At 34.7% G+C, this 13767-nt stretch overlaps 1 protein-coding gene across 6 annotated transcripts in view; it reads left to right on the top strand.

The window, feature by feature from the left end:
* The first annotated feature begins 1167 nt into the window (after positions 1-1167).
* LOC136846042 (glutamate-gated chloride channel alpha-like) overlaps positions 1168-13767 on the top strand; it is a 52769-nt gene continuing 40169 nt past the window's right edge. For 2 of the 6 annotated variants that reach the window (XM_067116702.1, XM_067116701.1), the window contains exons 1-3: positions 1181-1865; positions 6098-6264; positions 10600-10670. In XM_067116702.1, the coding sequence (XP_066972803.1) occupies positions 1822-1865; positions 6098-6264; positions 10600-10670 (282 nt within the window). In that variant the 5' untranslated portion in view covers positions 1181-1821. Of the gene's footprint in view, positions 1866-6097; positions 6265-10599; positions 10671-13767 lie in introns of all 6 variants that reach the window. The other 4 variants (XM_067116699.1, XM_067116698.1, XM_067116700.1 and 1 more) reach the window with 4 other exon arrangements.

Below are 13767 nucleotides of genomic sequence, written 5' to 3'. Positions count from 1 at the left end.
ATTTAAAAACAGTAATGAAAAGATTAGGAGTTGTCAACCACACCGACACACAGTCATAAAAAAGTATTATAAAAGCAAATGAGAACTCTCGAATATATTACCGATAAATTTATTTCGTTTATTCATGTTTATGATCCTGCTTGTGGAATACTGCCATTTATAAGAAAACTTTTTTACAACTAGAATAATTGAAGTCCTAATGTACACTATAAGTTTGATACTGAGAGAGAGAGAGAGAGAGATTTTAGGTATGTTATCTGCCTTCGTCAGGTTTCACTGTCTTAGATTATCACTAAAGTTTAGAATATATACTGTAATTTTGCATAGTTTGTCCATAAATTTGATTTAGTTCTTTCTTTTGTTGTCTTTGGTTTAGAATTGACTTAGCTGTTAAAAGTTGGCAGTAGTGTCATATTAAAAGATGAACCATTTTAAAATACTACCTCTCATAAATTTATGAATGAGGATTTACGTCCCCATGATGTGAGTATTATATGCAACAGTATCATAAATAAGCGATGAAATTTTAATCAGATGATGTTCAGTTGCAACAGCAAATCTAACTAAAGCAACTTATGGCTCACTAATCTTCATTTTATCATCGAATCGCAATGGTATCTTAATTTTTCAGATCTATATATTTTCTGCCCATGATTTGCAATCTACTAATGATGAACTCATATTCTGTGAATCATATTCGATCATTCATTTTATTGCCAGGATGTCGACGATCAAAAAGCATGGCAGAGTTTTGGACATTTTGTACCTAGTGGGCTTCAGCTTTCCCATTATCGCGGAGTTTTTTTTTTATTGTTGACACAGCTCATGAGCTTGCATTACTCTACTAAGCTCTCTCTCTCTCTCTCTCTCTCTCTCTCTCTCTCTCTCTCTCTCTCTCTCTCTCTCTCTCTCCAGACAGACAGACCAATTCTTTGATCTTCACCCTGATAAATAAAAGCTCAGTTCTTCAACAGACAAAATCTCTCTCTCTCTCTCTCTCTCTCTCTCTCTCTCTCTCTCTCTCTCTCTCTCTCTCTCTCTCTCTCTCGGGTCGCAGTAATAGTTGATTAAGAAAAAATAACACCTTAACCTTTCTTCTGAAGTTTACTAAAAAGTCGATAAGCAAGTTCGCAGTGATGCCAGGTAATCTATAGTGGCTGGGACATAAGTAGGAGTGCCATCCTGGATTCACCTCAGTCGTGCGCTGGACACGTTTGAGCTTGGAGTCCGTACACAGACGAAGAAGAACTCCATTTCTTTGAGTGGTCATTGCAAGAGAAAATTCTATTTTAATTCTTTTTGCCATTTCTGTATTTCAGTGGCTGTATTTTTAATGTATTTGCCGTCAATAGCTGTGGCAATATTTTCTAAATCGCATTATCGGCGATTTTGACCCCAAAAGCGGAGTTTCTTGATTTAGTATCTCATTTGTGACTTTCATTTTTCTTTTAGTGATTTGAAAGATTAAACAAAATTTCACAAGAACTAAATTTTCTGACGGTGATAAAAAAAAAAAAAGAAAACCGTGCAAGACCGGATCATCTGAGGGTATGACAAAAGTTCAGGCTGCTGTTTCTCAGAAACGAAAAGAACAACACAAAAGTGTTCATTAAAAAAAGCTTAAAAATTAGTCAGCTATCTGTACGTTTTGGTTTCGTGAGATTAATCGAAAGGAAGAGAGAGAGTGACAGTTTCTTAGCAAAAGAAAAGAGAGGTCAAGAAAAAACGATTTCCAAAGAAGAACTCGTATTTTCTTGTCAAGAAAAAAAATATATATATTGGCAGTCTCGTTTCCTTGTGCTCTGCCGAAAATCTTCCGAAATGATTTCTGCACAAGCAATTTATGTCAACGGCTGTCATTTCAAGTAAGTAAATGGCTGCTAGTAGAAACTGCTCATTATGCTTCCAGTGATTAGTTGCCATTATAGATCATAAAATGATATATTACTTCGGGTAGCGATGTCCATTTTTCTTCTGTGAAAGAGCAACTGTAACTTTTACAGTAACACTGGATCTAGTCTCCTCTACTGTGGAAAAAAGGACGTAGTTTCCTAACTGCATAAAAAAGAAGAGGAAATGTAATGGGAAAACGAGTGACTTCAGCAATATTTAACCACATGGGGTGACTTGTGTTGTGATATCTACCAAGAATCTGTGAGAATTATGTAACCTTCCTGGTAAAAAATTGTTTGTGTGAAAATTTAATTTATAGCCTGAAGAAATGGAAATGGAGATGGAACTTTTTAAGTATATTAACAATCAATGAGTATGTCAGGCAAAGTTTATGGGTGTTTTTTTTAAACGTTTGGAACGCACTTCCAGCTAAGGTGGCAAGCATGTTTTTATTTATTTATTTATTTTTATTCCAGTTTTAATGCAGGGTAGTCTACCTTTCTCCTCATCATTTACACACACACAGAAATGAAACACACACACACACATATATATTTATTTATATATATATATATATATATATATATATATATGTATATATATTTTATATATATATATATATATATATATATATATATATATATATATATGTATATATATATAATATATATATATATATATATATATATAAATATATATATATATATTATATATATATATATATATATATATATATATATATATATATATATATATATATATATATATATATATATATATATATATATATATATATAACCACAATGACGTGTCAACTACTCGACTGGCATAATGGATTTTTCATTCTAAAACTAAGCATAGCATCAAGAATTTATTCTTGAAAATTAGACATGCTTGGAAGAAGTATAGAAAAAATATAGAGAAATTTATTGCTTAGATACATGAGAGACATAAACTCTATTTTTAAAAAATAGTGGTAAGCAGTATTCTTGGACACTCTTCCAGGAACAACTGCATAAAAATGATTAAGACTTACAATGGGGTGGGGGGTAGCCACGTACAACTGTCTCTGTGAAAGATAAGCCTCTTCCAGGTGCTGTCTAGTCACCCTTCAAAATTTTACTATATTGCAAGGTGGTTGAAATACAGAAAATATTGCAATCAGTGCAAAATTTGTCAAAATACAAACAGTCTTGCCTTGAGCGTTTTTGGGGGTGAAAAATGTTTTTAGCTAAAAGCTAGTAAACGGCCAACTTTCAGTATGACTGTACTATAGGAATACTGCAGTCAATGCAATCTTTGCCAATACGCCAAAGTCATATAGCCCTGACGTGACGGGATGGGGGGCGCAAATGGTTTTTTGTTTGGCTAAAATAGAGTAATCGGGGTTGCTTGTCATGGGTATAAGTGCAAAATTCGAGTGAGCTGACATATAGTTAAAATGCTTTCCAGGAAATATTGGTAGCATGGTAGATATTGCCAAAAACCAAGGCCTCGGAGTTTTGTGCCGTGAAAAGTGTTTGCATCAATGAAGAATGTCATAAATTTTTACCCGACTTTGAGATCGAACTCAGGACTCTCAGATGAAAGGGAGGGCGCTGCCAGTTAGTCTCTCATGTGAATAACCTCCGTATTCTCAGGCATTCAGTTTTTATCCTTGTGTCAATCATCTTATCTGAGAGTCTATTTGTACTTACAAGCAACCAACCGCATTCATCATCTCTGTAAAGTCGGATAGTTAATGTTTTATGAAATTTTTTTATGCTTTTGCAATCCCAAAGCAAAGAAACAAAAGCTTAATTGAGCGTTTATTTCGCATAACAGTTTAACTGGAATAATTTGCAGTGTCTTTCAATTCTCTCACAACCGAGAGGAATAATCAAGGCATTAAAAATAAAAAATGAAATAATGACAAATATATATATATATATATATATATATATATATATATATATATATATATATATATATATATATATATATATATATATATATATATATATATATATATATATATATATTAGGTAGGTTGTGCAGTTGTGTAAAGGGATTCGGTGAGCTGCTGATGAGCTTTCATAGTTGGAGTATGTTATATGTGATGGAGTTTTCTCCATAGGATTTATTATTATTATTATTATTATTATTATTATTATTATTATTATTATTATTATTATTATTATTATTATTATTATTATTATTACTCAGAAGATGAGCCCTATTCATATGGAACAAGCCCACAAGGCCCATTTACTTGAAATGCATGCTTCCAAAGAATACGGTGTTCATTCCAAAGCAGTAACGCAAGGTAATGGGAAATACAGAAAGGGGAGACCAGTTATTAGAATAAAACAAATAAATTAACAAATAAATAAATGAATAAATAAATAAAAACGTGAGTAAAATATTAAAATACAATTTGAATTGTATTAGGGTAGCAATGCATTGCATCTTTGCTTGAACTTCTGAAGTTCCAATTGCACAACAACCTCTGGGAGGCTGTTCCACAGTCCAAGGGCGTGAGGAATAAAGGACCTCTGGAACTGAGAAGTTCGACAGCGAGGCGCATTTACTGCATATTAGTGCTGCTGTTCAGCGAATCTGGTTGCTCTCAGCAGGAAAAGGGGATTAGGGATCAGTTGTGAATGTGAGAGAGCTCTGTTAAAATACAAGTTATGAAAGAGTGACAAACAAGAGACCATCCGTCGATGGTCCAAGTCATAATTGCTACTATTAGGAAACAAACCTACCACCACGAACCACGCTATCTAAAAGAGATAAATCTCTGGCAGAAGCAGACATCCACACCGGAGAACAGTGTTCCAGTAAAGGAAACACAAGTGGCCTAAAACAGGCTGCATTGGTTTTGCCACTTTATAAATATATGAGGCCTTACGAACAATGCCCAAGTATCGTGCGGCATTTGCTGAAACTTTCATTAGATGTTTCTCAAAAGTAAGATGTGAGTCAAAAGTTACACCTAGAATAGTTGAAGCTTCAGACTCGTTTAGCAAAGTCCCATCCACCTTAAGAGGAGGATGGGGCGGAAATGCTGTATGAGGTCTGCTAATCGATAGTGTTTTCGTTTTACTGGAGTTCAGCCTCATCCGGTCCGTGTCCTAGGGCTGAGGGCTTCATTTCTCATTTTTAAACACCCCATCCGCATCATCGGTATACTGAACAATCTTGTTTTCCAAGCCAGCAACCATATCACTTGTATACATTAAAAATAACAATGGACCAAGAACACTACCGTGTGGAACTGCAGACAGAATAGGTCTTGGTTCGCTAAACCTCCCATCAACAGCAACTCGCTGCTGCCTACCTGTAAGGAAATCTTGAATTAACCCTAAAACATACTAACCCACTCCAAGATTCTGAAGTTTATAAATAAGTGCCTTGGGATTTACTAAATCAAAACCAGCACTAAAATTTATTTGAATTACTCTGCACTCAAAACCCTTATCAAGGTTCTCTTGCAAATAGCATGTCTAATCTAAAAGAGCATCACAGGCACCTAACTGCCTCCTATACGTACAGTATATTGACTGTCAGCTAACAATCATATAGATTCCACATACTTACATGGTGGCTTAAAAATAAGTTTTACAGCAACACTGGAGAGCGCAGGGAGAACAGAAATTGGCTTGTAATACTGCAATCTGCAGATATGCCATTCTTTGGAACAGGCACTGCATTACTAAGCTTGCTCTCATCCGCAAAAGTACTACGCCGACATAAAAATCTATAGAATATACTAAAGTTGGGAGATAACACACTAGAAAATTTTTAAAAAAACAAGGCGAGAAACCATCAGGATCTTCTCCACCCCAGCTGTCAAGATTATCCAAAATTCAGATAATTTTATGATATCGGAAGTGAATTATTTCTTCTTCTTCTTCTTCTTCTTCTTCTTCTTCTTCTTCTTCTTCTTCTTCTTCTTCTTCTTCTTCTTCTTCTTCTTCTTCTTATTATTATTATTATTATTATTATTATTATTATTATTATTATTATTATTACGGTGCTTAATGGTAAGGCAAGTGTTTCCCTTCAACAAATGAACTACTAAATTAACCAGAAAGTTTTTAATCTCTTTCACTGTTAACTGGTAGAGTTGCTTTCGTAAAAGACTATTCGTAAGATCAAAGAATCAAAATACTGGTGAAACATCAGTAAGTAAATAATGTCTCTCTTCTTTTGCCATCAGGCTCATCTCTCTCTTGACGGCGTGGATATGCATTCAGAGCCATTCTTCTCACGCCAACATGCTCACGGAAAAGACGAGAGTTGAGACAAGGAACAGAGGGAGCCTGAGAAATTACGAACAGATAGTGCCAGTAGGATATCGCCAGGAAATAGCTCCGAGAGAACTAGGTTTGTAATGTCAATGTACAGTGTGTTAATCTGGTTGAAATTAGTCATCATTTAGCAGGTCCTGTGGCATTTAAAGAGAGATAGAAAGAAAGTTTACACGGACTCTACTTTAGAATTGTTTCTTTAGTTGTATTTGCTGTGTTACTATCGCCAGAGCCTTCTCATGTAAAAGTTAATCTAATTTCATTTATATAAAAGGTCATCTGATTCCATTTCTGTTTTATCACTGAAACATTCCATTTTCTTTTAGTTATACAGTACATACACTGACTTTAAATCAAGTATCAGTATTTCCCTTTTTGGGCGGGGGGAGCAAGGAGCCTAACACGTGAAATGATAATGTTCAATATTCAGCTTTTCACGTCAAGTTTTCATCTGCGCTTTCTTCATAATCCATGCTTCCATTGAATGAGTTTTCGCAACTGAACAGTCATCACATCCATTGTGTATTTCATTAATATCCCGTAAGTGAAGTAGGTAGATTACTTTGCAATAAATGTGACATTCACTGAACTAGGTTGGCTTGCTCCCCCTCCCAACCACCACCACCAGAGGCTAAGTTTTCACATAGCCGAACTAATCGTGGTTTAATTTTCGGGCGCCTGGCGTGAGTGCAGGTAGTCAAGTCTGTGATTTCTTGAAAGATAGCTTTCCTCACATTCTGGAGCGTGCAAGGAACCACTGGAGAGGAAAGGGGAAAGGAAAACCTACATATATGTAAAATCGATGATGGCGCTCGATATGTGCTCATATCTGAACATAAGGGTTAGATTATTATTCTTGACATATTGATACTTTAGGTAATACTCCGTATTACAGTAAGAGATGTGTATAGTTTTCAGCATTACAGTAACAAATAAAAAAATAAAATTTGTTTAGACAGTGACTAACTTTGAAAAATGTGTTCTATAAGTCCTCGTGTATAACATGGGAGCACTTTTTCTCCAGATACCTGCATTTCATCATTCTCATCTTCCATTTAGTGTAGAACTGTAATATGATATCAACAATAGGTCTCCCACTTGAAATCTAAACAAACTGAACTTCAAAATGACGGTGTATTTGTTCAAAATTTTGTCAACGTTGTATAAAATCAGTGGCGTCACATGGTCTCTGTCAGTGAATGACAGGTGTCAGTAATAACAGTTCATATATGATTAGAAGCGATAACGTAAATGTTTGATGCATCGTAATGGAATAAATGGTCGGTGATAAATAATTTGTTGTAAAACTCATAAAAATAAGAGCCTCACTGTGCACAAATATCCTGGCGTACTTTTCAGATGCTTAGGCATAATTTACGTAGATTATTGGTTTTCTACCTCTGCTAACATCTAAAATCCATTCCCCAGGCGTTAATAAAATACTCTGCGGGGGTGATGTATGTTATAGAGGACAAAAAGATAATGGTATAGAACATAATGGCCACTAGGCTGAGGACTACGATTCAGGGGATTGATGCGTATGTGTATATATATACACATATATGTATATTACTTTATATAAAAATAAAACATATATACATATATATATATATATGTATAAACATTATACATATATATATATAAATATATATATATATATATGTATGTATATATATATATATATATATATATATATATATATATATATATATATATATATATATATATATATATTTATTTATATATTCATGTTCATGACGAATACAGTTTCTGAACTTAGAATCGAAATCTATCCATTTCCACAACGATAGCTGATGTGCTAAGTTTGTAGCTCTTGGTTAATTATGATAGTTTTTCACTTAAACAAATATAGAAACACTGAAATATCCCTCAATATCTTATTCACTTTCCCTTGAAAATATCATAGTAATTATATATAGTTGACAAATGTATCCTCCTAAGCCTTTTTCATCTATACATATTGTCGTCCATGGACACTCACTTTGCAAATAGATAAGACTTAATTCAAGTTTTCATTATTGTGACTGATTACACACTTTGGAAAATAATCATAAGGAATTCCCTTAGTGTAAAGCGCAAAAGATAAAGTGAGAACAGGGAAGGACGGTGACAGAAAGGCGCCGTTGCGTCCCAAAGTTCAATTGCTCCCAGAGGGACTACGGACAGGACAGGAGACTCAGATTCCCCAGCACTCAATTAGGAAGTGAACTGGAGAATATTTAATGACAAGTAATACTAAAAATTGAAAATTCGCAGGCAATCGGAGTTTTCGAGGACTATCCAAAAAAGAACCTTAAATGATATTTTGAGGTAAAATTCCGGAAAACAAAAGGAATCGTTTAAGCTATTGGACCTATGGGAGCAGTCAGATCTACCTATGCTCTTTTACTCCTTGTGCCGGGGGGGGGGCGTAGAGCCGCCAGTGCACCTCATCCAGTGCACTGTAGGCATTACTTAAGGTTCTTTGCTGCGTTTCTTCGGCCCCTAGCTGCAACCCCTTTCATTTCTTTTACTATACCTCCAATCATATTATCTTTCTTCCGTCTTACTTTCCACCCTGTCCTAACAATTTTTTCGTAGTGCAACTGCGATGTTTTCCTCCTGTTACACCTTTAAAACCTTTTGACTTTCAGTGTTCCTTTCAGCGCTGAGTGCTCTCAAAGGTTCCAGTGGTTGGTTTTTGGCGTAAATTTTATATTCTATTCCTAGGCTCTTTTGTAATGAGAACGAACCTCCTTCGGAAACTGGTAAAGTCTACTTAAATAGGTAGAATGTTGACATCCTTGCAATGTGCAAGTGATGTTTTAATAAGCTAAATGCTTCAAGATTTACAAAGCTTGCTTAATAGAATCCAACTAACAACTAGCGAAATGGGGCTTGAGATAAATCTAAGGTAAACAGATATTGAGGACAGAGTATATACAAAAGGATAAAACAACAATAGATGGAGAGAAAGGGTTTAATGAAGTTAAGTCTTTGAAGTGCTTGTGAACAAATGATATCCAGTGTAGGTTCTCTTGAAATGGATTTAGCAAAAGACTGAAAAAGGCAGATCAAACAATGGGCAGGCTGAATAAAATTTTAATATAAAATACAGTGAAATTGCGTACATGAGTAAGGTTATGCAATGGCTTAGTACAATCACTATTGCCAGATAGACGTGAAACATGGCATGACGGTGGAACTATACTTAAAAGATTTTTGTTGATTTTAGAGTAAGGTTTTAAAGAAGACTGTTTGGAGAAAGATGCAAGATAAAGCCAGAGATGGTAACATAAGGGAAATTGCGTCATTTCCATATGTAGATGAGATAACAATAAAGGGAAGAGAATAATATAGCCAGGCTTCTGTGTGCTCTAGAATAGATGGAAGATCCAGACCTACATGGATAGGAATTATGAAACGAGTGGCCGGAGATGAGCTGGAATCTGTGGACAGTAAAAGAGAGATAAGACACGATTGACAGAATCTCACACTTGGCATCCCAAGACATTAGGGGCGATGATGGGCATGCAACAAACTTTAAAACAGGAAAAATGTTACAAAATTTACTGTAATATCTTATGAAAGTTACATCCAGGGGGTAGTAAACCTCATAAATGAAGAAGTCTGAGTGGCAGAAATTAGTCAATAAATCAGTAACAGCAACACTTCACACACGGTACTGCCATTTATCACCATTATGACCAAGAGAGTATAGAGCAGTTTAGTGTAATGAATGTTTATGGTAAAAAAAAAAGGCAGGGGATAGGGGACAAGATAGCGACTATACATTAGTAACTACATTAGTAAATCAACATCGATGTTATAGTAAAATTCAGAAATATACATGTCTGCAGTGGTGTGTGTGTGTGTGTGTGTGTGTGTGTGTGTGTGTTGTGTGTTGTGTCTGAGAGAGAGAGAGAGAGAGAGAGAGAGAGAGAGAGAGAGAGAGAGAGAGAGAGAATCTCTCCTCTGCAATGATGTGATGGCATACAGCATATATCACTGACCACAATACACTTGCGTTTTTCCTCTTTTTTGTTGTTGAAAAGTTGGTAACAAACGCAAGTAAAAGAGAGCTATTAAGACCTTTGTGAATGACAGGCACTTTTGAAAAGTAAACAAAAGAGAGTACATGCTGCCATAGGCACGCGCTTTCATGAATAGTATGACTGTTTATATATATATATATATATATATATATATATATATATATATATATATATATATATATATATATATATATATATATATATATGTAGATAATATTCATTAATATATATATATATATATATATATATATATATATATATATATATATATATACATATATTAGTGAATATTATCTATTTCTTCGTTGACCAGAGCCGTAATAATTTGATTTTTTATCTTTATTTTGTCAAGCCAGATGGGAGTCCTTTAATGGTCAACTTCAGCATCAAAGTGAATGGCATTGTTGAAGCAAATCAGCGACACACGGTAAGAATACATGCTATTGTCTCTTTTCCCCTTGGGCTTCCAGTACGTGAAAATTCGAATGAATATACCCATGCTAGAAATTGCTCTACTTTTTTTGTCAATTCGGTTGAAGTCTGTCATTCTACTCTCTTCGGAGTTGTCTGATTGCCTGACGGAGTAAGACAAGGTTTGTTCTTTTTTCTCCTTGCATTAGTTTAATCCATTTTTTTGCGCACTTATTTCCTGTTCCTGTCATTTATTATCAGTGTCGTTGTTTTTGTTCATATATTGTTACTGCGAGACGATTTGTATTCACCTCATACCGTAGTTCATTTGTTCTCCTAGCAATTATGGCCATAGCTCTTTCAGGAAACATTTCGTCTTCGACGTTCAAAGAAAAGAAATAATTACATGCAGAGCCTCTTAATGGTTTAGAATGTGAAATGATCATTTATATGTAATTATTGCTGTTATGATATTTTTAGTATCACGAGTATTAGCGACATCATTCTTGAATGGGCGAATAAAAATTATTCGACCATATAGCTTCGTGGTAATTTGTTCTTATCATGATCTTTAGGAAACACATTAGAGAATACACTTAGCTCTTCTCATAACACTTAGCTCTTCTCATAACGCTTAGCTCCTCTCATAACACCTAGCTCTTCTCATAACACTATCACTGATATCAAATCAGACAATTACGAATGAATAATAAACAAGGGAAGAATTAATGTGCTAAAACATGTGGTCTAATGTTGCAGAAAGGTGGTTGGATAAAAAATTGAAAACGGAAAGTAAAACTACGTCGTAACTCATTCTGTAAGCTTTTTTTTTTTTTTACTGTTTATCACTGCTACTACCATCACTACAATCGCTACTGAGAGTATTTTTAAATATGAATAACAGAAATACTGTGACTTCTGGTTCCTCATTCCACATTCTGAAAAACAGTGTAGTTGGTATACGAGGAGTCATTTTAGTTTCAGCTAAAATCGTCTCTGCAGTGATTCCACCATAACCCAGTGTTTCCATCTGCTAAGTTTCTTTATTTTCCATTGAATTTCAAAACCTGCGAATTCATTCATAAGAACAGTCAGATCTTCGTCAGCTTGTGGTATAACAATCAAGTAAAAAACTCACAGCGATGTTATTTTTTTCAAAAGTACAGGTGGAGCATGAATTCATTAATGAATTATGCCGCAGAATTATGCAGAAACGAAAACTCAAGTAGACCAAATCGTCAATCCATTTTATAAGAATCTAAGAACGAAATATAAGAAAGGAATGGCAGAGTAATATAATGGCCCCGTGGATAGTAGAACAATTATTTTAGATTTTAGAAAATTTTTGACAATTAAGTAGAACAAGATTATATGGAAGTATCAAACCTACAGTTGGGTTAGTTAACTAATATATACTTTTGTTTGCATCTTTCTGCTTGCTGATATGTGTATCTCTCTCTTAATTGATTAACTGTTAATTAATCATTTAATAATCTTATGTCTGTTTTTCTTTTTTTTTGCACATGCACACGTATTCTGCTTTGCAGATTATTGCTTTGCAATTCCGTGGACTAAAGGCTTACTTTATTCGATTATTTGCACACTATACAAACACAAGGATAAATATTGACCTATAGTCCATAAGGTTCAATTAAGTTGATTAGTAGTGGTACAGTGTTTACAGCGACACCCGCTGAGCTCTTCAATGATTAGTCGTTTTTATTTATTATTTCTGAATCTTAACAATATGCAGTTTGTAGTTTTCTTTAGATGAAAACTATTGTGCCGGCTTTGTCTGTCCGTCCGCACGTTTTCTGTCCGCCCTCAGATCTTAAAAACTACTGAGGCTAGAGGGCTGCAAATTGGTATGTTGGTCATCTACCCTCCAGTCATCAAACATATCAACTTGCAGCCCATTAGCCTCAGTAGTTTTTATTTTATTTAAGGTTAAAGTTAGCCATAATGGTACTTTTGGCAGCACTGTAGGTACCAGCAACATAGGCCACCACAGGATAGAAAACTCGATTGCGCCGAAGAAACTTCGGAGCATTTTTTACTTGTTTTCTGTTTATTTAAATGTCTTTCATTCAGTTTAATTTGTTTTCACTGACTTACATAGTATTCCTTTCTTCTAGCGGAAGGCGTTCCGTGATTTTACGTCTTTTAAACATCCTTGTGAATAAAAGAGACTTATTTACATCTTTAATTACAGCTCTCATAATTTAATTCCGATTTCATACCTGTTTATTTTTTTTTCTTTGCTCTCTAGAAAATACCACGGCTAGGATTATCGGTGTATATCTCTTCTTCGGGTTCCTTTTCCCTTCTTTGCAGTTTTCTAAGTAATCCTTGTTATCTTTTTAATCTTCCAATCATCTACTATCCAGACCTTTACTTTTCTTGGCATTCCACACTCTTTTTCATTGCTTATTCCCCTAAAACATAAAAGGTCCAGGCATTCATGAGTGTCTGCAACATTCTCATGCTTATCTTCATCGCTGTTTTGTGCTGTATTTCAGTCTTCAATAATTTTTTCTTTTAATTTCTCTGATAAGTCGACAAGGATTGTAAGTATCCTAAGGCGAAATTATGAATATCAGCGAAAAAGCTGAAGGTCTACTGTAGGACCATATTTTTTGAAGTAAGGCAACGACTCGGTGGTGTAAATGCAAAACAAGACTGTCATTTACAGAAAACGGGTTTCAGATATTAGAGAAAACGTCACTGAATTCCAGGCATACTAACTTATTTTTAACTATTGAAGGAAACACGTTATGGCGAGGTGTGCTATAGACCACTTGACTTTAGCATTAAACAAGCCATAAAATTGAAATACATAGTGTTGAGACATGATCTGTCTACTGTCTTATTAGCGTCGTTAGTTGTCATAAATAAAAATGGCTAATGAGATGACTGATGAACCATCATCGGCGGTTTCGAATAACTAAAATATGGAACATATGGAACATTTGAGATTAACGGGAGAAGCAACCTCTGTCACTTTTCACTCTGTCATGTCAAAAATATTTCTCCATTTATCACTTACAAGACAACCCGCTCCCAATCTTTCTCACGTCAAGAGAAATGTAACTCACCTCGATACTTCTCCTCAG

This window comes from Macrobrachium rosenbergii, chromosome 14 (assembly GCF_040412425.1).
Source record: "Macrobrachium rosenbergii isolate ZJJX-2024 chromosome 14, ASM4041242v1, whole genome shotgun sequence".
Lineage (NCBI taxonomy): Eukaryota > Metazoa > Arthropoda > Malacostraca > Decapoda > Palaemonidae > Macrobrachium > Macrobrachium rosenbergii.
Note: the sequence above shows the minus strand (reverse complement) of the source record. Positions and strands in the feature narration are given on the sequence as shown.